This window comes from Erpetoichthys calabaricus, chromosome 4 (assembly GCF_900747795.2).
Source record: "Erpetoichthys calabaricus chromosome 4, fErpCal1.3, whole genome shotgun sequence".
In the NCBI taxonomy this organism is placed as follows: domain Eukaryota; kingdom Metazoa; phylum Chordata; class Cladistia; order Polypteriformes; family Polypteridae; genus Erpetoichthys; species Erpetoichthys calabaricus.
Genome location: NC_041397.2, coordinates 162798980 through 162826110, shown reverse-complemented (window position 1 = coordinate 162826110; position 27131 = coordinate 162798980). Strand labels below are relative to the sequence as shown.

Genomic DNA, 27131 nt, shown 5'->3' with positions numbered 1-27131 from the left:
AGAAAAGTAAGGACAGGAACTGGGGGTTAGTATGTTTGAAAGAGACAGTACTGCTACAATAAAGTATTTCATCGAAGGTCATGCATGGAGCAGCAAGCATCTTGCATGAGACATGAACAATCACTGTGCCACCGTGTTCCCATGTTTAATAACAAGCTTTAACTCCTATCATCATGAAAATGATATCATGTATACATCTCAGAATTTTAATTATTCAGAGAGCTGTAATATTACAGAAGTAATGGATTCTGTGTCCTGTTGGAGGAAGAGAAAGCCCAGAAGCATGTAGTGATTCACACACATAGAGCACATAGAAGATCAAATACAAAAAAAAAGCATTCAACGTGCTACTTTAGTTACGATGGGATTTGAGAAACTAGTAAATTAAACGATTTTAAGATGAAGTTCGTAATGTTTTACTTTAATGACAAAATAAACTACGTGATTAAAGTGGAAATTTCGAGATTACAGTTGGCATGTCGTGCTTTTTGACAACTTCTTTTTTATTTTGGGCACTGTGCGACTTTGTGAACTTGAGCTTTCGAGTTTCTCCGACATGCTATGTCACTCGATCAACTTCCTATTGTTGTTTATACCACTGTTTAAACCAACAAATAGTAAGTTTTTCCTTGCCTCCACTTGGTATTCGCTGAAATTCTTCAATTTTCCCTTGTGCTTTTGCCATTGTCTTTTCACAGAAGGCTGAGCTTAAGGGCTATTTATATTGATTTGCATATCCAAAGAGGCATAATTCTGGGAGGAGTTGGGGCGGGACAGCAGGCGTGTGCACGTGCGTTACTTGTCACACTGACCAGGATTTATGTAGCGGAAGAATGTGGAAGTTGGCGTTCGCACAGATTTATGCATCTGGATTTTTTTGTGCGTACGAACATTTCTGCTTTTGTGCTTGCACCATGTTATAGTGTGAGTTCTACACATGGCGTTATACATGAGGCCCCAGGAGAGTAGTCCTAAGGTGCGATCATGGTGATGAATTCTCGTATTCACTGGTGAGGCTGGGTATCGAGATATGGGGTCAGGTCTATGCAATTTCCTTTGGGGTGGTAGAAAATATGCCATACCCTGTCTTATTAGGGCTGGATGTGCCAGATTTAGACAGTATATTGCAGCAGAGCTTGGTCAAAGCTTGGTTCTAACCAGAGCTCAAGTGGCTACAGCAGCTAAAAGTGACCAGCTGGACTGGAACATTTTGCCATTTGCAAGCATGGATGCAAGCACAGTCCGTAAAACCCGTAGACAGAGGAAGCAGGCAAAAGTGTTGGGCACCCCTCAACAGGATGAAAGCTTAATTCCTGCCTTTGCAGCTCATCATTGCTCTTCTTTTATCTCAGCGGATATAGAGGCTTTGCAGCATGGTGACCCTAGTCTGCAATCCTGTTTTGTGAACGCTGAAAAACAACAATAGTCGGTCTCAGGGGAAACCTTTTAGCCGGATGGCAATGGATATAGTAGGACCCTTATCTAGGAGTAAAAGTGGGCATAAGAATATTTTGGTAGTATGCGACTATGCCACTAGATATCCTGAGGCATTTCCTTAAAGAAAGGTCAGGTCAACTCAAATCGCAAATACATTGGTACAATTACTCTCTAGATTGGGCATTCCAAGTGAAATCATAACTGATCAGGGTGTTAACCTCACGGCAGGGCTAATCAAGGAAGTCTATGGGTTATTGGGTATAGTGGGAATGACAACCACATCATATCACCCTCAGACTGATGGCCTAGTAGAACGCTTTAATGGAACACTTAAACAAATGTTGAGGAAGTTTGTGTTAGACATTGGGGCAGATTGGGACCAATGGTTGCCTTACCTACTATTCAAATATAGAGAAGTCCCCCAAGCTTCCACTGGATTCTTGCCATTTCAACTGGTATATGGCCGTAATGTTCGAGGTCCTTTGGCTGTCTTGAGAGAGGCACTGGAAAGTGGCAGTCCCAAACAACCAATGAACATTCTCAATGATGTTCTTAAAATGAGAGACAAACTTTCATTGATGTCTCAGTTTGTTAAAGACAATATGGTGCAAGTCTAGCAGAAGCAAAAGCAATGGTACGATCAAGTTTCTAGTAAACGTTCTTTTAAGCCCAGACAGAAGGTTTTACTACTTTTGCCCACCTCGTCTAATGGTTGATTAGATAAATGTCAGGGCCCATATGAGATAACAGCACAAAAGGGACCGGTAAATTACAAACTCTATATGCCTGAACGATTGCAGCATAAGAAACAGACTTTCCATATTAACCTTTTGAAAGAGTGGAATGAAAAAGTTAACACTGATGTACACTTGTTTGTTCGCAGAATTTCTGACAAAGTGAAATTACCGGAACAGCTTTTGCCTTTATTCATGAATGAAGCCGTAACACCAGAGTAGGATCATCTTCCTGCCGAGAGACAAGAGGAATTTCAAGGCAATGATACCTGACAAGTGGTTCGGAGAAATTCCTGGTAGGACGCATTTAATAGAACACGATATTTGTCTTACTTCTCCAGGTCCAGTTAGACAGACATGTTGCAGGGTGCCCACACGTTTGCAGCAGACGATCAAGGAGGAATTGCAATCCATGCTCCAAATGGAAATTGTAGAAGCATCTACAAGTGAGTGGTGCAGTGCTGTGGTGCTAGTTCCAAAAGAAAAATGGACAGATTTGTTTTTGTGTGGATTATTCACAATTGAACGCTATCTCGTCCTTTGATCCCTATCCTATGCCTAGAGTAAATGAGTTGATAGTACAATTGGGTCCAGCTAAATATTTAATGACTCTTGACCTATGTAAAGGATACTGGCAAGTACCACTATCAGAGGCATCAAAGCCACTTACAGCGTTTAAAGCTCCTGGTGCATTATTTCAATTTACAGTCAAGCCATTTGGACCACATGGCGCGGCCGCCAATTTCCAACGTCTTATGGACATCATTTTAAGAAGTGCAGAGGCATATGCACAAGCAGACATACATGATGAGGTGATTTACAGTGAATCCTGGTCTGATCATTTGTTCCATTTTCAAAATGTTTTTTCTAGGTTAAAGCAAGCTGGTCTGGTGGTGAACCCAAGAAAGCACACAATAGCAAGAACTGAAGTGGACACTTGTTTTCGCACTTGTGTTTTTGTTTTTTTTTTTGACTTTTTCTTCACTGTATATATATGTTTGCACCCTAAGAGCAATGAATGAGGACTCGATGTAATAAACTGTACTTTCTTTAATTTTAACATTGTGGCATCTTTGAATTGTTTTTTTTTTTCCAACTACGGTCACGGTCTGTACTGACTACAAGCAGCACGCCTACAGTCGTAGGTGGGTTATGACACCTCTACCTGTAGATGTTATTCCTAACGGTTTATTTCTTTATCTTGAGCATTAATGTAGATATGTGATGTTATTATGGAATATTTGAAAACTGGCTAGGTGGTACTTGGAGTTGTTTTGCTGTTGCTGTAACATACTACATAATTTTACTGTTTAAATTTGTTTGGATTTTGTTATTCCCTTCACAGTAATGTTTTTGTTCAAATTCCATTCATGCATCTTTTGGGGTTTGGGTCTGATTTCTAATCTGCACTGTACAGTTTATAAAAGTAATTAAATGTTGTTAATCTTTGCTTTTCTGTCTAACTCTAATTTGACTAAAGTGACCACCCTTTCAAAGTATAATGCTTGAGGACAAGGTAATGCTGACATTCAGCTGGAGAACTTTTCTTTCGAAAGATCCAAGGTTGGGAAGTTATGATCAATTTACAAATCATATTATTGTGAGGGTAATTCTAGTTCTTCATGACGTTTGTCATAACTTCCTTAATGAATACTGGAAATAGTTACATTAGAAGGGAAAGTGTAATCATGTAGCTGTAATCTGGCTGTTTATTCTGGGTGCAGAGTTGGTGATATTTCATGTCCCTGTGGGCTGTCTCCTGGCTCTCTGGTTTCCTCCCACATGCCTTACAAGTGATGCCTCCAGTATTCGTCAACATCTGCATAATATTGCATTTGAAAAAGGTCTTTCAGATAATGTATGGACACATATACAGTCTAGTCAAAAAGATGTTTATTGGTATGAAGTTAGCTTAATGTTTTTTAAGATTTCAAAATGCCTTTGTCAAGATTATATACAAATACCTATAATGTACAGTATAAGCAACTGCATTTGTGTGCTTTTAATGAGATGTTAGTCATTTCATTCAGTTTTACATTCAGTAAAATGGAGTCATTTCATAATACTGATTAGGCTGACTGCTAAACAATGGTTTTATAGAAATGACAACGTTGCCAGCAATGTGAAAAGCTCTTAGTAGGTGTGGCAGCTTGCAAAGGTATAAAGAAAACAGCTAGCATTAACGACAAGGTATACAAAAATTCAATCTCTTATTGATAAGAAATTGCAAATTACAATTTAACAAAAAAATGTATTGCTGAAGAAAACCTGCATCAGTATTCAGGCAAATAAGATGAACCCTGAAACAAAATCCTTCCATACAAAAGTCTTCGGATGTCACAGCACAAAAATGCAACATTATCCAGCAGAGGATGCAAGACACTTGAGACTCGAGCTTCTATAACAGCCACGTTACTTGATAGTATTTTCGAACAGGTTGCCATAGGGCACAGAGTTGCGGGCTTGGACACTGGATCGACATTTGGCAGCAGAAAGAAAGAAAGAAAGAAAGAAAGAAAGAAAGAAAGAAAGAAAGAAAGAAAGAAAGAAAGAAAGAAAGAAAGAAAGAAAGAAAGAAAGAAAGAAAGAAAGAAAGAAAGACCTGTTTTATTAAAGGTTTAAAACTTTTAAAAATATCATCTGACCTGCATCTGGAAGCTCAGCACAATGTAACTGAAAAGCAAAGATGCCGCGGGGAAAAAAATCATGTATTTATGGGAATTTCTTTTAAATATGCAAAAGGAATGTTTTTACATTTTTTTTAATCTGGACGAGATGCAACAACGTATACAGCAGAATAAACGTCAATTCAGTAGTTTCGTGTGTTTTTTTTTCTTCTTCACTGAATAGAATTCTATGGTTGTTTTTCTCCGAAACACTGTGAATTACATTGAAGGTAAAACGTGAATGTCTACCTTTAGACTGTGGCAGGCTGTCGAAATGCTAAAGAAATTCAATGCGATATTCCGCCCGAATCACCCACCAAAAGATAGGGTAGCTGGTGAAGGACGCGACAAGGCGAGAGCGTGTGCCGTCAAGCTTGTGCGCAGTACTTCAATGCTGATCGTCGGCGAAAGTCGACAGAAGGTCGGTGAGTCAGTGTTAAAAAGAAGTAAGAGCTCGGTGAGCATTGAATCCACTGCCACTGCGATTTACTTCTACAGACAGGAGGATAGGATGTGGCTCTACTCCAGAACCCAGGACTGTCTGCAATACCTGGAAGATCTAATGGCACTCAGGAGACAGTACGTGAATAGAGTTCACAATTTACAAACGGCCGGGAAAAAGGCAGAAGAAAAGCAAAAGGACTCTCCCAATGCCTCCGGGACTAAGCGGAAAAAGGCACCGCCTCCGCCTCCATCCAAAGGCAGATCAGAAGTAAGTATTTATTGGTAAATTATTTATAAAAATGTAAAATGATATATAAAAACTCAAAAATCTGTTAAGTTTTACAGGTTTAAATCGACACAATGTGACAAAACGAGTATGCCATATGTTGTTTTACGTTCACCTTTTGTTATTTGGAAATGCGTGACCTTTTTTTTTCTAAATTCGAAGGTGCCGCGCTATACCGTTGACATATTGGATAGCAACAGCCACCACTGAATTTAACCTGCAAGCCACGTTGTTGAGTTTTGGTGCATGTGTGATGAGACATAAAACATTTCTTTCTATAAAATGCAAAAATAACACAGAGTACTTAAAATGCAATCATTTCCTTGGTTATTTTCTACTTTAATTGCTTTTATCACTAGAATCTTGATGTATTTACTATTGATAAACTGGAAAAAAAAAAAAACACATCAAAGTGAAAACTAAGTTCTCCGTCAATTCATCCATTCTTTTCCAAAGCCACGAATTCAGGTCAACGCCCCTTACAGCTCAGCAACAACCTGTCACACACCCAAACAAATCAATACTAGACAGGCATCCAGTAGTCAGTTAACTAAACACAAATGTCATTGGGATATGGGAGGAAAGCCTGAGCATCCACGGAAAACCACAGAGGAAAATTAGGAGAACAAGCAGACTCCACACTGGCAAAGCCCCAGCCTGGAATCTGAACAAAAAAACTTTTATGCATATTCTTGATCTTCTCAATGTGATTTTAAATCAAGAAGAGAAAATACTTCATTTCATAGTGTTCGATCAGATGTAATTATAAAACAGATCATTTGACCCCCCCTTTAATATGTCTAGTGAGTCAATTCGCTCTCTAACAATGAAACAGTTACAAAAACATGTTTTTAAACTTGAGTAGGAAAATTAAAATGAGTAAATTTAATTAAAGGATTGCTTTAATTTAAATTAATTTACACAAAGGGCAGCTCAGTGGTGTACAGACTAGTACTTCCAGCTCACACCTCCAGAGTCTTAGCAGCCTTGGCCAGACTGCTACAAGGGCTTTCTTTGGGACTCCAGTTACCTACTGTGCGACATCAAAAGCAGGTGGGAGTTAGGTTGATTGGCAAATTGAAATTTGTTCGATTTAAATGGGTGTGAAAAATGAATGTGTTGAAAATATGAATGCACAAGTATAATGGAACATTGTCATTTAATGTGGAAGGATGATCCTGCTGTAAAGGGTTAAAGGACAAGTTATTCGTATTTTTCAATTCAAAGTTACTTTTTCACAATCATGATATTTATTAATTTACCGCATGACATTATGTTCTAAACTGAAACGTTTTAATGAATTTTGAAAAATTCCTAGCCTGCTTTATAATGGAGGTAAAAGACACTGGGATCCAATATGAAAACAAAGCATTTAAACTTACTGAGTATGTTTATTTTTTTAAATCAAACGTGCTAACTGCATCTTTAGAATGCATGCTTATTTCAAAACTTGCTTTAACTTCATTTTTGGAAGGAAAAAAAGTTTGAGTTTCAGCAATTTTAAAAGGAAAGCAGCTGTGTGCTTCACCTCATTGTTCGTATTCCTCTTCAACACACCTTCACAGCCAGGGGAGTGGTTTCACCTCAAAAACAGGGCTGCATAATTAACCATGATTACAATTAGAACTGCCCCAATATACTAATCATGGAAAGTAGTGATTACTGCATTCCATATAGTACTCTAGCTCTGTCATAGATTGAGCTTTCCCAGTTACAAACTGCCCTCAACAGTAAAGGAGTGCTGTAATCAAGCTCAGACACATCTATTAAGTGAGAGTGCAGTGGCAAATCAGAGGCACTCACATCATAGGTGTGGATATATTATTTTCTGTTTGCTGCAACTTACACAGAAATTGAGAAATATAATTAATTCTGAACATAGATCACCTGACAATTTTTAGATGTTTAAGTACCAAAATTAATAGAATTTTTTGTAATTTGGAAATATTTTTTAATGTGTACTGTGCAAACCGTTACACCACTGCATGCAGACATTTACTTAGACATTTAAAACTCAACCACATAGTATGAAGAGTATATGAAAACTAAGCAAGCAGTACAAAGTCCCAGTAACGTTAGGTCTGCAATATATTAGGTCTGTTACCTGTTTATGCTGTGACACGTGTCAGTATACAACAGGCTTCTGAAAGCAAAATAAGGCAAAATTAGTGACTGTGGTTTGTTTATGAAAAAACGAGGCTCCAATTAAAACTGTGAGCAAAGAGGGTTTTAACAGATGATCAACACTCAGAGAAGTCATCCCCTAATGCAATTATTCTAGTACAGTTATGTTGCCTTTACTTCATTCCCAATGTCTGACCAACATTAAAATGGATATGAAACAAGTAGCACATTATGCACCCGTGATTCATTTGTGGTTGAATAGAACTATGCAAGCATGCTTGAACATAAAGGTTCATTAAATAAATGAGGAATATACACTGAAAAAAGTGTGCCTTGTGTTACAATACTTTCTTCAAGAATTGGGATGTCACTGCTAAAGGACTGAGCCTGGTTGCAGCATGTAACAATTAGTTTTACAAGTAATTGTAATTTTCCAAAGCGTTTTTTTTCACAGAAAATGTTCCATATTCTCAGGTAAACTTCTTTACGCAGTATTGACCTAGAAATTTTCTGTGTAGTCGGCTTAGACAACCTTTTTCATTGCCCCATGATGCTTTGTCAGGCCAATACAACTTCACAGAGCTATAGCAGTCATGCACAGAACTTTCACGCATATGTACTATAAGCATACTTAAATGATTTGCACATGTAAGCATAGCATACTTGCTTTGCAAATGCACAATATCACTACTTGATCTGTACTCCAGCCAGATTTGCACCCCTCATTATTTGAAAAGAAAAAAAAAACATGCAGTCAGCAAAGAGCCAAAACAATCCCTAAAGTATTATAATAGCCAAAGACATTACTACCTACAAGGTATTTCTATCATCTTGATGGAAGAAAAAAGGGCAAAGCATCTGCACGGATGGATCAGAAGCAAAAAAGATGTGCCAGTTGCACTGATGCCATTGTGCTGCAAGGCTAATTGTATGATGGCTGGAGAGTTCAAAAACTGCTGCATGGCACAGCCAATCAGTGTCCCAAAGACTGGAACTCTTTGAGAACAATGATGTATATTTCTCTCTTATTGCTAGTATAAGGCCATTTGTTGAATTTTGTTTGTGTCTGTCATCATTTCATCTGCATCTTTTTTTGCTTGAAGCACGGTGGCGCAGTGGTTAGCACTGCTGCCTTGCAACTCACGTCACATTTTTGCCTACAACAATTGATCCCTAGACCTCAGGGACACTTCAAAAAACATTGCACCATTATAATCTAATCAAAGCTTGTTCAGTTCCTCCTTCCCCAATGACTTCAATGCATCCTGAAAAGTTCATTGTGAAGCAAACTCCATAGGGTTCCACAAGTAACAATGTTCAATGATTCCTAAATATGTTTTTGTTGTTTCTGAACTTAAAATAAAAAAATCTTTATCACAAAAAATAGTAATAATATGTTACTACCTAAATACTTCTTGAAGCTTGCTGTATATTCACTTTGTTAACATTTAATGAGTTTACATAGGTGTACAACAGAACTATCAGGTTGTGTACAGATTAATTTCTTAATCTTAATTTACTGTCATTTAATATTTTATTGTCTGATTTGATTCTGCATACACATGTAACATTTGCTTTCTTAATACAGCTGGACCCCAATTTAACATTTCAATGTTTAACATTTTCTGACATTTTCCATTTTTGAATGGTGAGAGGTAGTGATCAGAAGTAACATTTATTTAGAAAAAAAGGAGGAATGCTTGTGTTATACTTAAATTTTATTTTATGGCTATTTGTATGTCAGTGATTTACTGTGTAAAAACAACAATTCAAATGTTATCATATATACTGTATGCTGTATCCTTAGTTCAAAGAATAAAACAGAAACATCAAACACTAAATTTAAAATTTTTAATTTTTAAACATCTTTTTAATCTAGCATTTAACAATTTCATATTAACTAATATTTAAGTGGTTGCTTGCAAAATGGAGGTTCTACTGTACTATGTGTAAACAGAATACAATATATGCGGTTGGCAAGATAATTATCATATTCCATAGTGCTGTTAATTGAAATTAACAACCACAACAAACTATCACAATTATAGTATCAAATGCAATAATCATCAATTATTCATTTTGCTCCTCCACCTTGAAGAGTCATCTCCAAGTGCTGTTATTAACATTATCGAATGTTGATCTCCAGATGTAAAATGCTGTCTCTATCCTGTAGAGAACTAGTCAATAAACACTGAAAAAGTCACACCTACCTTCACTGAGAGTCTTTCACCATATGGAAGATTATTCCTGGCATTCTAAAATAATTTTATTGCATTATATATATTGCTACTGCTACTGTCATCATGTGTGCACATGCTTCAGTGTTCCAGCAAGAGAAAGGTTATGTGAACAAATAGTGTGCAAGTGATAAGAACTGATAGACTTACAATTAGTTGTAATCACATTGAAGTTTAGTAAGTTCAGTACAGATGTTTAGCATAGGTTCAGTGTTAGCGCAGAGCTGTCATTCCTGCCTCCTAGCACCCAGATCTGCAGGAAGTTTGTGTTTCCTCCTTGTGTGTTTATGGATGGATTGATATTAGTGAGTATCAGCAAATTTACTCATTGAAAAAACATTGCCTCTTCTTCTTTTAATACTATATCCTCAGGAAAAGCTATTCAGTATATGCTATAAAGTTTGATCATTATTTTGTGGTGCCTCAATCAGTTTAATCATAGTTTGACTCTATTGCATACTCTGCATTTGTCATTTTATCACTTATTTTTTTAAATTGTATGTGCACAAAGCAGGCCTAGGGAACTAATGCTGACTGTTAATGGGCCCTTTGAACTTACCCTAAGATGGTATTGACGTTTAGGTGGCATGGCTCTTTCAAAGGTCTAAGGCTTTTATGAAAAAAATGCAATGAAAATGCTAAACTCTACTCATGATGCCTTCTGCATCCAGACAAGTGAGAAAGAAATGTATCTTTACCTCAAGAAAATAGTTACAAGAATCTGTGGTAAAATTTATTGTTTGTGATTTACTTTTAAATATACCTCAGAAACATGGAAGGCAAGTCTTAAATTGAAACCTTTGCAGCTTTAACGTGGATGTAATCAGTAAGTTTAAAGGCTTTTTTTTTCATATTTCCCCCCTTATAAACCACTAAAAAGTTGTTACGTATTTATAAAATATGCTCACTTTAGCAGTTTCATGTGGCAAATTATTATATGTCCTTATTCTGACAAAGTAACTTTCCATCCATCCATCCATCCTCTTCCGCTTATCCGAGGTCGGGTCGCAGGGGCAGCAGCTTGAGCAGGGATGCCCAGACTTCCCTCTCCCCGGCCACTTCTTCTAGCTCTTCCGGGAGAATCCCAAGGCGTTCCCAGGCCAGCCGAGAGACATAGTCCCTCCAGCGTGTCCTGGGTCTTCCCCAGGGCCTCCTCCCAGTTAGACGTGCCCGGAACACCTCACCAGGGAGGTGTCCAGGAGGCATCCTGATCAGATGCCCAAGCCACCTCATCTGACTCCTCTCGATGCGGAGGAGCAGCGGCTCTACTCTGAGCCTCTCCCGAATGACTGAGCTTCTCACCCTATCTTTAAGGGAAAGCCCAGACACCCTGCGGAGGAAACTCATTTCAGCCACTTGTATTCGCGATCTCATTCTTTGGGTCACTACCCATAGCTCATGACCATAGGTGAGGGTAGGAACATAGATTGACTGGTAAATTGAGAGCTTCGCCTTGCGGCTCAGCTCCTTTTTCACCACGACAGACTGATGCAGAGCCCGCATTACTGCGGATGCTGCACCGATCCGCTTGTCGATCTCACACTCCATTCTTCCCTCACTCGTGAACAAGACCCCAAGATACTTGAACTCCTCCACTTGGGGCAGGATCTCGCCACCAACCCTGAGAGGGCACTTCACCCTTTTCTGGCTGAGGACCATGGTCTTGGATTTGGAGGTGCTGATTCCCATCCCAGCCGCTTCACACTCGGCTGCGAACCGATCTAGAGAGAGCTGAAGATCACAGCCTGAAGAAGCAAACAGGACAACATCATCTGCAAAAAGCAGTGACCCAATACTGAGTCCACCAAACCGGACCCCCTCAACACCCTGGCTGCGCCTAGAAATTCTGTCCATAAAAGTTATGAACAGAATCGGTGATAAAGGGCAGCCCTGGCGGAGTCCAACTCTCACTGGAAACGGGTTCGACTTACTGCCGGCAATGCGGACCAAGCTCTGGCACCGATCGTACAGGGACCGAACAGCCCTTATCAGGGGGTCCGGTACCCCATACTCTCAGAGTACCCCCCACAGGATTCCCCGAGGGACACGGTTGAATGCCTTTTTCAAGTCCACAAAACACATGTAGACTGGTTGGGCAAACTTCCATGTACCCTCTAGGACCCTGCTAAGGGTGTAGAGCTGGTCCACTGTTCCGCGACCAGGTCGAAAACCACACTGTTCCTCCTGAATCCGAGGCTCGACTATCCGATGGACCCTCCTCTCCAGGACCCCCCGAATAGACTTTTCCAGGAAGACTGAGGAGTGTGATCCCTCTGTAGTTGAAACACACCCTCCGGTCCCCTATCTTAAAGAGGGGGACCACCACCCCGGTCTGCCAATCCAGAGGCACTGTCCCTGATGTCCATGCGATGTTGCAGAGGCGTGTCAACCATGACAGTCCTACAACATCCAGAGCCTTGAGGAACTCCGGGCGTATCTCATCCACCCCTGGGGCCCTGCCACCAAGGAGTTTTTTGACCACCTCGGTGACCTCAGTCCCAGAGATGGGGGAGCCCACCTCTGAGTCCCCAGGCTCTGCTTCCACATTGGAAGGCATGTTAGTGGGATTGAGGAGGTCTTCGAAGTACTCCCCCCACCGACCCACAACGTCCCGAGTCGAGGTCAGCAGCACACCATCACCAGCATACACTGTGTTGACACTGCACTGCTTCCCCCTCCTGAGACGCCGGAACGGTGGACCAGAATCTCCTCAAAGCCGTCCGAAAGTCGTTCTCCATGGCCTCCCCAAACTCCTCCCATGCCCGAGTTTTTGCCTCAGCAACCACCGAAGCCGCATTCCGCTTGGCCTGCCGGTACCTATCAGCTGCCTCCAGAGTCCCACAGGATAAAAGGGTCCTGTAGGACTCCTTCTTCAGCATGACGGCATCCCTCACCGCCGGTGTCCACCAACGGGTTCGGAGATTGCCGCCACGACAGGCACCGACCACCTTACGGCCACAGCTCCGGTCAGCCGCCTCAACAATAGAGGCACGGAACATGGCCCATTTGGACTCAATGTCCCCCACCTCCCTCAGGATGTGGTCGAAGTTCTGCCGGAGGTGGGAGTTGAAGCTACTTCTGACAGGGGGCTGTGCCAGACGTTCCCAGCAGACCCTCACAACACGTTTGGGCCTACCAGGCCTGACCGGCATCTTCCCCCAACATCGAAGCCAACTCACCACCAGGTGGTGATCAGTTGACAGCTCCGACCCTCTCTTCACCCGAGTGTCCAAGACATGTGGCCGCAAGTCCGATGACACGACCACAAAGTCGATCATCGAACTGAGGCCTAGGGTGTCCTGGTGCCAAGTGCACATATGAACACCCCTATGCTTGAACATGGTGTTTGTTATGGACAATCCGTGACGAGCACAGAAGTCCAATAACAAAACACCACTCGCGTTCAGATCTGGGGGGCAATTCCTCCCAATCATGCCCTTCCAGGTCTCACTGTCATCGCCCACGTGAGCATTGAAGTCTCCCAGCAGAACGAGCAAGTCCCCAGAAGGTATGCCCTCTAGCACCCCCTCCAGGGACTCCAAAAAGGGTGGGTACTCCGAACTCCGAAGGCGGAGGGAGGCTACCATCTCGTCCACCGGGGTAAACCCCAATGTACAGGCTCCAAGTCGGGAGGCAATAAGTATACCCACACCCGCCTCGGCGCATCTCACCGGGGGGCAACTCCAGAGTGGTAGAGAGTCCAGCCCCTCTCAAGGAGATTGGTTCCAGAGTCCAAGCTGTGCGTCAAGGTGAGTACGATTAAATCTAACTGGAACCTCTCAACCTCACGCACAAGCTCAGGCTCCTTCCCCTTCAGAGAGGTGACATTCCACGTCCCAAGAGCCAGCTTCTGTAGCCGAGGATTGGACCGCCAAGGTCCCCGCCTTCGGCCACCACCCAACTCACACTGCACCCAACCTCCTTGGCCCCTCTCATAGGTGGTGAGCCCATGGGAAGGGGGACCCACGTTGCCTCTTCGGGCTGTGCCCCGGCCGAGCCCCATGGGTGCAGGCCCGGCCACCAGGCGCTCACCATCGAGCCCCACCTCCAGGCCTGGCTCCAGAGGGGGGCCCCGGTGAAAGGGAAAACGCCGTCCAAAGTTTTCTTTCATCATAGGAGGTTTGTACCGCTCTTTGTCTCATCCCTCACCTAGGACCAGTTTGCCTTGGGTGACCCTACCATGGGCATAAAGCCCCGGACAACAGAGCTCCTAGGATCATTGGGACACGCAAACCCCTCCACCACGATATGGTGGCGGTTAAAGGAGGGGCAAAAGTAAAAGTAACTTTGACTTGAAAAATATCAAACTTGTCATTTAAACCTCTCGGCAAATAGCACAAGCTATTCTGGTCTTTGACATTTATTGTTTTAAGGCCTTCATTCAGATATAGTCTTTTTTTGAACACTTTGTAGCATTGTCAAGATGACTAATGAGTCAATTTGCAAATAACAAGTGGTTGTGCAGACTAAAGCAGATTTTTCTCTTCTACCTTCTTAAGTCTTCCAGGTTCTGATACAGTGAAACCTCGGTTCACGACCATAATTCGTTCCAAACCTCTGGTCGTAAACCGAATTGGTCATGAACCGAAGCAATTTCCCCCATAGGATTGTATGTAAATACAATTAATCCGTTCCAGACCTTACGAACTGTATGTAAATATATTTTTTTAAATATTTTTAAGCACAAATATAGTTAATTACACCATAGAATGCACAGTGTAATAGTAAACTAATGTAAAAACATTGAATAACACTGACAAACACCCAGGCTCCCTGCTCAGCTGCATGTACAGGCTCGCTCTCAGCTGCACGCGCTCTCTCTCTCTCTCCAGCACGCGAGCCTGCCTGCTCTCTCTCTCTCTCTCTCTTTCTCTCCCTCTCTCTCTCTCTCTCTCTCATCAGCACACGAGCCTGCCTGCTCTCTCTCTCTCTCTCTCTCATCAGCACACGAGCCTGCCTGCTCTCTCTCTCTCTCTCTCTCTCCCTCCCTCTCTCTCTCTCTCTCTCATCAGCACACGAGCCTGCCTGCTCTCTCTCTCTCTCTCTCTCTCAACTGCACACGAGCCTGCCTGCTCTCTCTCTCTCTCATCAGTACACAAGCCTGCCTGCTCTCTCTCTCTCTCTCTCTCTCTCATCAGCACACGAGCCTGCCTGCTTTCTCTCTCTCTCTCTCTCTCTCTCTCTCATCAGCACACAAGCCTGCCTGCTCTCTCTCTCTCTCATCAGCACACGAGCCTGCCTGCTCTCTCTCTCTCTCTCTCATCAGTTCAGCAGTTCACGTCTGACCGAGAACAATGCAACACGTGCGGAAATCATCAGCGCGCACAAACCGAAAGGGAAACTGGCTTGTTCGTATACCGAGTGTGTGGTCGTGAACCGAGGCAAAAGTTTTGGCGAACTTTTTGGTCGTAAACCAAGTTGTACGTGTACCGAGGCATTTATGAACCGAGGTTCCACTATATAGAGAAATATCCCTTGGTACTTCTGAAATTTATAATAGGGATGTGTTTTACAGGGTGATTTGCAGTACTACATGTGCAACACAAGTAGAATTTACTGTTAAGGTAGCAAAAGTCCATTGTAGTTCATCTGAGCATAGCGTGATCTTCTAGGTGGTCTTGGATTGTCCCATATTCTTTCTAGCAATCTACTGTCAGTTTTGAGGGTTTTTTTATTTATTGCTTTTATTTTCTATTTCTATTAAAATCAAATAACATTCCATACAAATAACTCAAGTTTTACAAAAAAAAAAAAGGTTTGAAACAAATCAACCCCCACCCCTGCGAAAGAGAGCTAGGCCAGCAGAGTAAAACTTTAAGCTAGTAAAAATAAGTAAATAGATAAAGTAATAAATCAATAAAGATAAATGGAGTAAAAGATGGGAGAGAACCTGCTTCCTCAATTAAAAATGCTTATTCTGAAATTGATTAGATCATCCAAGGTTTTGAAAATGTTTTGTACCTATCCTCTAAGTGCGAATTTGATTTTTTTCAGTTTCTAATAACATCAGTTGCCCACTGACATAGAATAGGAGAGTTAGGATTCTTCCAGTTGCACAAGATAAGTCTACGTGCCAATAGTGTAGTAAAGGCAATTACAGTTTGTTTGTCCTTCTCCACTTTAAGCCTATCTGGAAGTACCCCAAACTAGATGTTAGTGGATTAGGAGGGATTATAATATCAAAGCGCATTTAATGATGTTAATTTGGTGAACGCCCAAAACATGTGGCCCAGTGGGGCGGGAACTTGATTGCAGTGTTTGCAGGTTGGATCTTGCCCTGGAAACATTTTGGACAATTTAAAATGAGAGAGATGCGCTTGATATATCATTTTGAGTTGAATAATTGTATGCTTTGCGGGTATGGCGCTCGAGTGAATTCTCTGTATTGCTACTTTCCACTCCTCTTCTGAGATGTTGAGTGAGAAATCCTTTTATCACTGTACTCTTGGATCTTTGAAAGAGAGGGACTGTAAAAAGTTTTTATATATTACGGAGATGCTGTCTGAGTCCTCAAGACTGATCAATATTTTTTTCTGGCGTAGAGGTAGGTGGAAGGTGAGGAAAATTGGGCAGGTTGTGTTTAAAAAAGCTTCTAATTTTAAGGTAGTGAAAGAAATGTGCTGCTAGAAAGTTAAATTTAGAGTGTAATTGTTCATAGGATGCAAAGATGTTGTCTATGTACAGACCTCTAAGTGATTTAATCCTAAATGTTTTCCAGACATTAAAAACTGTGTATGTTTGAGAGGGTGGAAAATGGTAGTTCTCGTGCAGAGGTGTCACAGATAAAAGCTTCTCTATCTTAAAATACTTTTTACATTGGTTCCATATTCTGAGTGAGTGAAGTACAATTGGGTTGTTAGTATATTGGTGATAAGAGTCTTCCTGCCATTGAAGACATTTACCTCCATTAGTGCTTGCGTAAGACAAGCAGCATCATAAAGGACCACAGCCATCCAGCACGCCAGCTGTTCTCCTTGTTACCGTCTGGCAGACGATACTGGAGTCTGGCTGCTCGGACTACAAGACTTAAGAACAGCTTTTACCACCAGGCCATTCGACTCCTCAACAGCAACACCTGAACACTTACATACACTTACATTACATCTACATTGCACTACATCTACATTGCACTACTCACACACAAACTGTACCTGCACACACTCAGAATACTGACTGGAACATGAATCTGTACTTTATGGAATATGCATCTGTACTTATAAAACATTATCTGTGCAATAACTGTCATTTGTACTTGCTGCTCATTCAACTCATATTGCTCTATAACTTCTTTTAAAACATACACATTTTATTTTATATGGCTTGTCTATTTTTAACTTGTAATCTTTTTTAAGCTTTATTGGATCTAGGCTGAGTGACTTGTTTTTCTTGTCATTCACATTTCATTGTATGTCGACCCTGTGTTAACCTATATATGACAAATAAACCTAAACCTAAACCTAAACCTTTATTGCAGTGCAAAGCAAGGAAAATAAAGAAGTACTGAGGGATTTTATTTCTATTGTGGACCAAGCCTATGTATGTTCATTTATTTGTGTCCATGTCCATGTTTTTATAGCTTGTATATTTGCTGCCTAGTAATAAAATTGAAAGTTAGGTAGAGCCATGTCGCCTTAGGTCTTTGTAGGGTCGCCCTTTGGATACATGGATGTTTTGAATTCCAAATAAATGAGTTTATGGTTGAATCTAATTTCTTAAAAAATGATCTATTAATGTACTGTATATTGGAATGTTTTGAAATAAAAAGTGAAGCTTAGGAAGTAGTGCTGGGCGGTATGACCAAATTTCCTATGCATGAGCGGATGTTAACCACATTTTCCATTGCAATTACTGCAGTAGACTGGCTAGGAATAACCTATGCTACTGTCATGAGAATTGTACATTGTACAAAAAAATAGTTTAATGTGCACAGAAGTATTAATACAGGTTTGCATAGCCCCATAAAGTGATAGTTTTCAAGGGGGTGGCACTAATGAAGGGAAGTAATCACATTGCATGGCAGATGCAGCCAAAATGTAGAACCTCTTTATTAAACAAAGTTTGCAAACAACTTAAACTAAAATTTTGACAACATATTTTCAACCATCCAAAGAGGCATTTAGACTTAGTAAAATATCCAGAGGTGCTTGTCAAAAGTTGTATTGCACTGAACATGTCATAGAAAAGGAATAAATAGTAAATATTTTTTGTAAACCAACTACACTTTCTGTTAATGTTAACAATCTCTGTCCACTGACACGTTAAAGTGACTTTTTAAACAACTTTATCATCATTAAACTGCATAATATTTAAACTAATAAATAATAACAATAAAATAAGTAATAGTGTAATTTCCAGTAATAATACTATTAAATCAAGCCCAGGTGCATTACACAGTATTCACCAAATAAAAATAAAATAAAATAAAACAAGTGCAATTTGGTGATGACATCTTTACCAACTGAACCATCATTAAGGCAAATTGCATTAATATGGACCTAGCTTCAAGCTAAGCTATATACATAAAAAATAAAACTGCAACTTGCATTTATAATGCTATTAGTGGTATAGCCCTACGGAAGCGTATTAGGGCCACAATGAAGAAAAAAAAACATGGACACAGTGAAGAAAAAAAAAAACTATATGTCGAGAATAAAGTCGACATGTTGACTTTAGTTTCGACAATTCGACTTTATTCTCACCGTTTATGTTGAGATTAGAGTCGAAATTTCCACTTTATTCTCATAGTTTATTTTGTCATTAAAGTAGAATGTCGTAAACTAAACTTCATCCTAAAATCAATGTTTAATTTACTAGATTTTCTCAAACCCCATCATAACTATTGTAGCACATTAAATGCTTTGTGTTAAGTGTTCCCCGACCCAGTTGTTAATCTCTATGCGCTTCTTAAACTGACTTCCACTGCACTAAGAGGAGGTGCAGGCAGCTATCGCCGCACAGAATTCATTCACTTCATGATATTCCTGCTCTCTGAAAATTTATAGAATGCTAAGATAAATACTTGATATCATTTTCATGATGAAATGCATTAAAGCAGGTATTAAACATGCACGGTAGTGTGGGGGTAGTGCTGCTCCCTCACAGTAAGGGGTCCCCAGGTGTATGTTCAATGTAGAAAACTTTATGGCAGGTGTGAAGAGACTCCAAAAAAAACAGGATGTATGAATGGGTATCAAACAGGTTTAACTTAAATATTGTGTAAATGTTGGGTTCGTGATCTGGTGGTTGGTGACACGAACACAGAATTCAATGGATGTTCTTCTCAGTGGACTTTCTTTATTGCATGCGTGCTGTGTCTATCTGACATAACAAACTCCAAGTTCCTATCCTTCCTTTTTCTTTCTCCACATAACCAATCACCACACGATAAACGTCTTTGTGAAATTAAAACTAGTTATAAACCTAGACCACGGAGTGATCAGAACTTTAAAAAAATCTTCGTTATACATGTTTAATTATGCCAACCATTCAGGGTTGCGCCCATCCCAGCATGCATTGTGTGCGAGGCAGGAGCAAATCCTGAACGTGGTGCCAGCACATCGCTGGGTGAATACGAGCAATACATACACTAACAGAGTCAATATAATATATCAAAACCCCACATCATACATGACTTTGAAAGGAAACTGAAGCACGCCGAGTAAACCCACCAGAAAAACATGCAAATTCAAGGCAGGGAACACCCGGGACCCCCTTGCTGCAAGGCAGCAGTATAACCTCCACGCCACCATGCCCCCACATGATTAACACATGCTTTAATGCATTTCATCATGAAAATGACATCAAGTATTTATCTTAGCATTCTAAATGTTCAGAGAGCAGGAATATCTTGAAATTATTGTATTCTGTGTGCTGCCTGCGCCTCCTCTTAGTACAACAGGAAATCAGTTTAAGAAGCACGTAGCGATTAACATGACTCCGGGAACACTTAACACAAAGCATTTAATGTACTACATAACTTATGATGGGGTTTGAGAAAATCTAGTAAATTAAATATTCATTTTAAGATGAAGTTTAGTTTACGATGTTCTACTTTAATGACAAATTACCATAATAACGTCAACATGTCAACTTTAATCTCAACATAAATGGCGAGAATAAAGTAGAAATGTTGAGAATAAAGTCAACATGTCGTCACACTATTACACAGTACCCAGGTACATTACACAGTATTGAAAAAAAAATAAAACAAGTACAAATTGGCTTGCAGTATTATACAGTAGTATAGAAACAGTATTCACATATTTGAATATAATGGTCCACATCTGACCTTTTAAAACCAAACTATCTCCAGACAACAGACATGGCTCCTTTTTTCAGCAAAAGTTGTTCTGTGTCATCATGTTCAACTGTATTGTCTGCTACAGCTTCAGTTTCGGAATGCTCTCTGTCCATTTTCACCATTCAATACCTCCACTAATGCATATACTCCGTTGTATGCACGTTTAGCTGTGCAGCAGTAAAAAAGGCCCCTCCTTAAACAGTTTCCCGCTGCACCACGTTCCGAACATTGTTTAGGCTATTTAAACCGGTGTTGCAGTATAAGAAAAATCCATATCATAACAAAAATAAAAAAACGTTTTTTTGGTATGAACTGGTATACTGCCCAGCATTATTAGGAAGGATATTCATCTTAACAATGTTAATTCTTCCAGCTAAAGTGAGATGAAGGGTTGACCATCTAGGCAAGTCTTGCTTAATTTTTTTCCATACAGACGGCAAAATTTTGTTGATTAAAAGCTTAATGTTTAGTTGCGATGTTTACACCTAGGTATTTAAACTGATCTGCAATGATAAAAGGGAAGGTGTCCAATCTAATATCGTATGCTTGAGAATTCACTGGGAAGAGCACATTTTTATTCAAATCAATACAGAGACCAGAAATCTTTTGAAATTCTATTAGTGAGGTTAGGACTGTAGGCATAGAATTTTCTGGATCTGATATATACAGTACCATATCATCTGCATATACAGAAACATTCTGTTCCAGTCATTCTCTGATAATCCCCTTTATCTCATAAGCATTTTGACAGTGAATTGCCAGTGGCTCAATGGCGATTGGAATGAGCAGTGGCGACAAGGAGCATCCTTGTCTGGTACCATGCTCTAGTTTAAAGTAGTCTGAATTAATGTTGTTAATACAAACTGAAGCTTCTGGATTGGTATACAGTAGTTTGATCCATGCACAGAAGTTCGAGCCAAACTCAAATTTCTTCAATGTGGTGAAAAGGTAGTTCCATTTGACCATACGAAATGCTTTTTCTGCATCCAATGATAATAACACCTCTGGGGTGTTTGACTTTGTGGGTGAATATATTGCATTAAACAGGCATCAAAATTGGAATCTAAGTGTCTATCTTTAATAAATCCAGTTTGGTCTTCTGATATTACCGAAGGCAGTACTTTCTTCATCCTTCTAGCTAGACCTTTGGAGAGTATCTTAACATCATTATTCAGAAGTGAAACTGGTCTGGATGATGCACATTATAATAAGTCCTTATTTTGTTTAGGAAAGACAGTAATTAGTGCTTGGCGAAAAAGTTTGAGGTAGAATTTTTTTTCTCTAGCTTCTGTAAATGTTGCTAATAGAAACGGAGCTAACTGATTTGAGAATTTCTTATAAAATTCAGCAGGGTAGCCAGTGCTTTCCCACTCTGAAGTGAGCTTATAGCATCTAGTAATTCTGGTAGTGGCAAAGGTTTATCCAATTCCTTTGCACTAAGAGTATCTATTTGTGGTATCTGTAATGCATCCAGAAATGCATTAGATTGTGTCTTGTCTTCTTTAAACTCAGTAGAATATAAGGATTTATAGTAGTCTCTAAATGTGTGCATTATATTTTTATGGTCAATGATTTTGTCTCCGTTTGTGTTGGTGATTGGTGGGATTGCATTGCGAACTTCTTGCTTGTGGATTTGTTGAGCTAAGATCTTATTAGCTTTCTCTCCATGTTCATAATAATAATGTCTTGATTTAAATATGAGTTGTTCAGTTTCTTTAGTTGTTAAGAGGTTGAGTTCTGAATGCAGAGCCTGCCTTTTCCTATGAAGTGCCTCACTTGGACACCTGGCATGTTCTTGGGCTATTCTAGTTATTTTGCTGATTAGCTCTGACACCTTCTTGGTTTCCAATTTATTTCTGTGGGAAAGATATGAGATAATCTGTCCTCTTAAGAAGGCCTTCAGGGTTTCCCAGAGTATTCCTGCAGAAACATCTGAGGATGTATTTGTCTCTTAAAAAATATTGATTTGCTTTATATAAATTCTGTACAGTTCTCATCTGCTAATAAAAGTGGATTAAGACGCCATCTGCGAAATGAGTATGTGGGGCATAATGATTTTAGCTCCAAAATCAAAGGGGCATGGTTGGAAATAACAATAGCGTTGTACTTACAAGATTTAATCAAGGCAAGAAATTGTTATCTACAAAGAAATAATCAATTGTTGAGTAGAAATGATGCACTGGTGAGTAGAAGGAATATGCTCTTGTGTTTGGGTTTAGAAATCTCCAGGGGTCTGATAAGTTGTGGTCAGTTACAAACTGTGTAATTGTCTTTGCAGGTGTTAGATGTCATACCACTGTGGCAGGAGAACTATCTAGGTCTAGATTTAAAACACAATTAAAGTCACCAGCCATTATAATTTTATGAGTGTTCACATTGGGAATGGATGCAAATAAATTTTGCATGAATTCCCTATCATTGACATTGGATGCATAGAAATTTATCAAAATCACTTTACAGTTAAATAAATTACCTATGACAATCACATATCTCCCTTCAGCATCAGATACTACAGACTGTTTTATGTATAAGAATTCCCACACCTCTAGTTTTCTTTATAAAGCTGGAATGGAACATTTGGCCAGTCCAGTTTTTGTGCAGCCGAAACTGATCCTTGCTTAATAAGTGGGTCTCTTGTAAAAATGCTATTTTAGCGTTTAGACCTGTTAGGTGAGTTAATACTTTCTTTTTCTTTGATTTGTGATTCAGGCCTTTAACATTCCAGCTCACAAAGTTAACTGTCCAGTCTCGGCGACATTAATTCTGAAGTTTTGTTGTCATTTTGTAGTCTTAACTGAAAATAAGACAGCTTTGACCTTAATTTCCAATTTTCCCAGGAGTTATTGTAATGAAGCCTATTGTTATGCTGGCACTTATAATTATATGGATTAAAAGGATATATCAGAGATAGCTTGCTCTCTTTCGTCCTGACCCCCCCCCCCCCCCCCCCCCCCCCCCCATTTTGTCTCTCCACTTGAGGCTGGACCACACTTAACAAAGTCCCACACCTCTGACATACCTACAGACAAAGCACATCTAAAAAAAAGACCCCCAGCAACAGCATATAAAGTAAATACAATTGAGATAGCTATTGCCAATACAGTTCAATTACTATTAGCATAAAATGCAGTATAATCATCAACAATCTTGAGATAGTAAGATAATAAACCCAGGGAATGGTGTTAAAAAGTGGACCTGGATAATCATAGTAAACCCTAATACAATAATAACAATAACAATAAACCAAGGGTATTATGTTAAACATTCTCCTTTAAAAAAAAAAGAAACTTCCACACATACATACATATGCTCATATAATTGTAATTAAAGAATAAACAAAAAGTGGCCGAGAAGGGAAAGGGATGTATAATTACAGTACCTGTATCACTGCAAGTGGATCAAACAGCTGGTAAGATTTTCTTTGCCATGCCATGACAGGACGCAACTCACGATTGTATTTCAAAAAAGTGTTGGGATCAGTTTCCTCAACTCTTTTTCCGCTTCCTCTGTAGAGGTAAAGATCTAATGCTTGTCTTGAATATCCATTTTCAGTTTGGCATGGTACAAGTGGCTGTATCTGGTCTCAGCTTTCCGTAACTGCTGTTTAATGTTGTAAAATGTGGCTCGTTTAGCAGCTGTTGAGGGTGAGAAATCACCATACAAAACATACAAATCAAACATAATCTCTTGTTTCTGTCTGAAAAATGACATAACATGTAATTTAAATTGTATTTTTTCAAAGCACATGATAAGACTCCTAGGTTTAAAGGTATTTGATCCCTGTATGCAGTAAGCTGCTGCTATCTCGGTGTCTGGTTTAAAGTCCTCTCCAATTATTTTAGAGAATAATTCAGCTACAAATTTCACTGTGTTTGGAGTTTCACGATTCTCTGGGAGACCTTCAATTCTAATATTATTCCTTCTGCATCTGTCTTCCAGTGCAGCAAGTCTGTCTCTGAATTTTTTGCATTCAGAATTTGCAGCCGTTGCTTTTCTGTCAGCAGTAGATGCCAAATGTTCGGCTGTTTCAATACGAGCCGTGAATGTTTGCTTAATGTGTTCCAACTGAGCGCCAAGTGCTCTCAGTTTATTCTCAAACTTGAATTTGTTCCTCAATTTTTTCCAGCATACCTTCAAAGACTGCCTCAAAGTGATTATATACTTGTTTCTCCAGGTCTTTATTATCCTGCCGCAGCTTCTCGTTTGTCTTCTCGTTTGTCTTGAGCATACCATTTATTTCTTTCTTTATATCTTTCATTACATCTTTCTTGAGCTCCTTTATGTCTTGAGTGGTGGCCATGGCCATTGCAGTGATCATTACCTTCAGTTCGGACAGATCATTTCGGTCTTCGTGCTCCACATGTGATGTGGCAAGCCCTGTTACAGCCAATGCTCCTGGCTCGCGAAAAGAAGATGAAAACATGGAAGGCAAGGCCATTTCCAGTTTCAATGGATCTTCAGGAATTGACAAGCTATCGTGACCTGCATCACTTGCATATTCCCTCTCAATTTCGCTCTCGACTGGAGATGATGCAGCAGACTGGGGTCCCAGGAAATCTGTGCTTTCACATGTCTGTTCCAAGTCAGTCCCTGTAAGGCTGTACCTTGAGTTTGGACTTGGACATGATGTCTGTCTAGGCTTGGGTGTAGCTTTGGGTTTATTTTCCATTTCTTTCTGAGCTCCTTTCTTTCTGCTCATGTTTATATATGACTGCAAAAACTGTAAAACTGTAATAGAACCTCCTCGAGATGGTGGCGCCCGTGCCGGCTGCGGCTTACAGAGCTCCCGAGTCTGCGGTGTTTAGTGTTAATCTTTGTTCGTCTTTGTCAACTAGTATAAGAAAAGAAGTAGATTTAAGTGATAGTGGTACGCAGACATACGTTTACGTATGGACTTCTTGACAGAGAGGCCCCAGTCAGTTCGGATGGGCTGCAACACTTCCAGCAACATCACACTGAACACTGGAGCGCCGCAGGGCTGCGTGCTTAGTCCACTGCTCTTCACCGTGCGGACTCACGACTGCACAGCCACATACAACACCAGCCACATCATCAAGTTTCCGGATGATACGATGGTGCTGGGACTGATAAGTAGGGATGATGAAACAGCATACAGAGATGAGGTGGAACGGCTGTCTGCATGGTGTGAAGACAACAATCTATCTCTCAATGTCGACAAGGCAAAAGAAATAATCGTGGACTTTTAAAAATCACATCCTGCCCACATTCCACTCAGTATCAACAGTTTGGATGTGGACAGTGTTAGGAGTACCAAGTTCCTCAGTGTGCACATAACTGAGGAACTTACATGGACGAATAACACCTCATCACTAATCAAGAAAGCCCAGCAGAGACTACACTTCCTGAGGCAGCTGAAGCGAGCAAGTCTTCCCCCTTCCATCCCTCACCATGTTCTACAGAGGCACCATTGAGAGTGTTCTGGCCAGCTGCATCGCTGTCTGGTATGGCAACTGCAACATATCCGACCGCAAGCACCTGCAAAGGATAGTGAAGACAGCAAAGAACATTATTGGGGTGTCTCTCCCTTCACTACAGGACATATTTTACAAATGTAGTGTCCGCAAGGCCTGCAGCATTGTGCAGGACCCCTTACACCCCTCACATGGACTTTTCACATTTCTGCCATCCAAGAGAAGATACTGCAGCATCAAAGCCAGATCTGCCAGGCTGCAGGAAAGTTTTTACCCCCAAGCTGTCAGACTCCTTAACACCATGCTGCCACCTGGGATCTTCCACACTGCTTGAACCACCTCTAAAAACAGGACTTTTATACATGCAAGCCACTTTCCTGCAAAGACTAGTGTGCATGTAGAGAAGATCTGAAAATCTCGTACTGACCTTTTAAGTATTTTGACACTCTTGATATCCTTATGCTGTGATACATTCTGACCTGTCATTGTTTACACGTCTTAAACAACTATTATCATACACTGATAATTTCTGTATTCTATCTATATATAGATATAGATCTATATCTATTTTTTATTATTTATTTATTATATTACATATCTATGGACTATATTTATGTATCTAGATTGCAAATACCATAAATTGCATCAATGTTCATATTGCTAACTACACGTCAATATTGCTGCTACTTTTTTGTCTTGTCTTTGCACAATGTCTTGTTTTGTTTGTGTTTTAATTTTAAATTTAAATCTTAATTTTAATTCTATTTTTAATTTATTATTTGCACTTCATGATGTTACACTGTGGACCCTGAGCATCGCAATTTCTTCTTTCTGTATCTATACTAATTAATAAAAGGCAAAGCCCTCACTGACTCACTGACTCACTGACTGACTGACTCATCACTAATTCTGCAACTTCCCGTGTAGGTGGAAGGCTGAAATTTGGCAGGCTGATTCCTTACAGCTTACTTACAAAAGTTAGGCAGGTTTCATTTCGAAATTCAACGCGTAATGGTCATAACTGGAACCTCTTTTTTCACAATATACTGTAATGGACGGCAGCTCGAAGGCCGTGGGAGGAGGAGTTGAGTGTCACGTCATCACGCCTCCCACGTAATCACGTGAAAAGACTGTGAACGCAGTAGGGAGAAATGAAGGAGGAGCCGCAAACAGCGAAAAACAAAAAATTCATTAAACAATTGAGAAGGGAGCGAAACAATAAGAAGCGAGCGAGTGAAGCATACAAGCATCTTCATAAGGGAAAAAAGCACAGTGTAAAACGTAAGTTTAAATTAAGTTTATAGAAACGCTCCCGCTGCGGATTGCAATAACATATTCGCGAGATAAAAGTTTAATGAGAAGACACGAGGTATAAACGAACACACGCCGTAGCGCAACGTTAGGGGCTTCACCTCTGGCGCTGACGTTCGAGATTCGATTCCCGAGAGCGGATGCAGTGAGTGTGTACGCC

At 40.2% G+C, this 27131-nt stretch overlaps 1 protein-coding gene across 1 annotated transcript in view; it reads left to right on the top strand.

Moving 5' to 3' along the window:
• Positions 1–4765: 4765 nt before the first annotated feature.
• LOC114641404 (uncharacterized protein C13orf42) overlaps positions 4766–27131 on the top strand; it is a 38358-nt gene continuing 15992 nt past the window's right edge. The window contains exon 1 of the mRNA XM_028790454.2: positions 4766–5549. Coding sequence (XP_028646287.2) covers positions 5079–5549 — 471 coding nt within the window. The 5' untranslated portion in view covers positions 4766–5078. The remainder of the gene's footprint in view (positions 5550–27131) is intronic.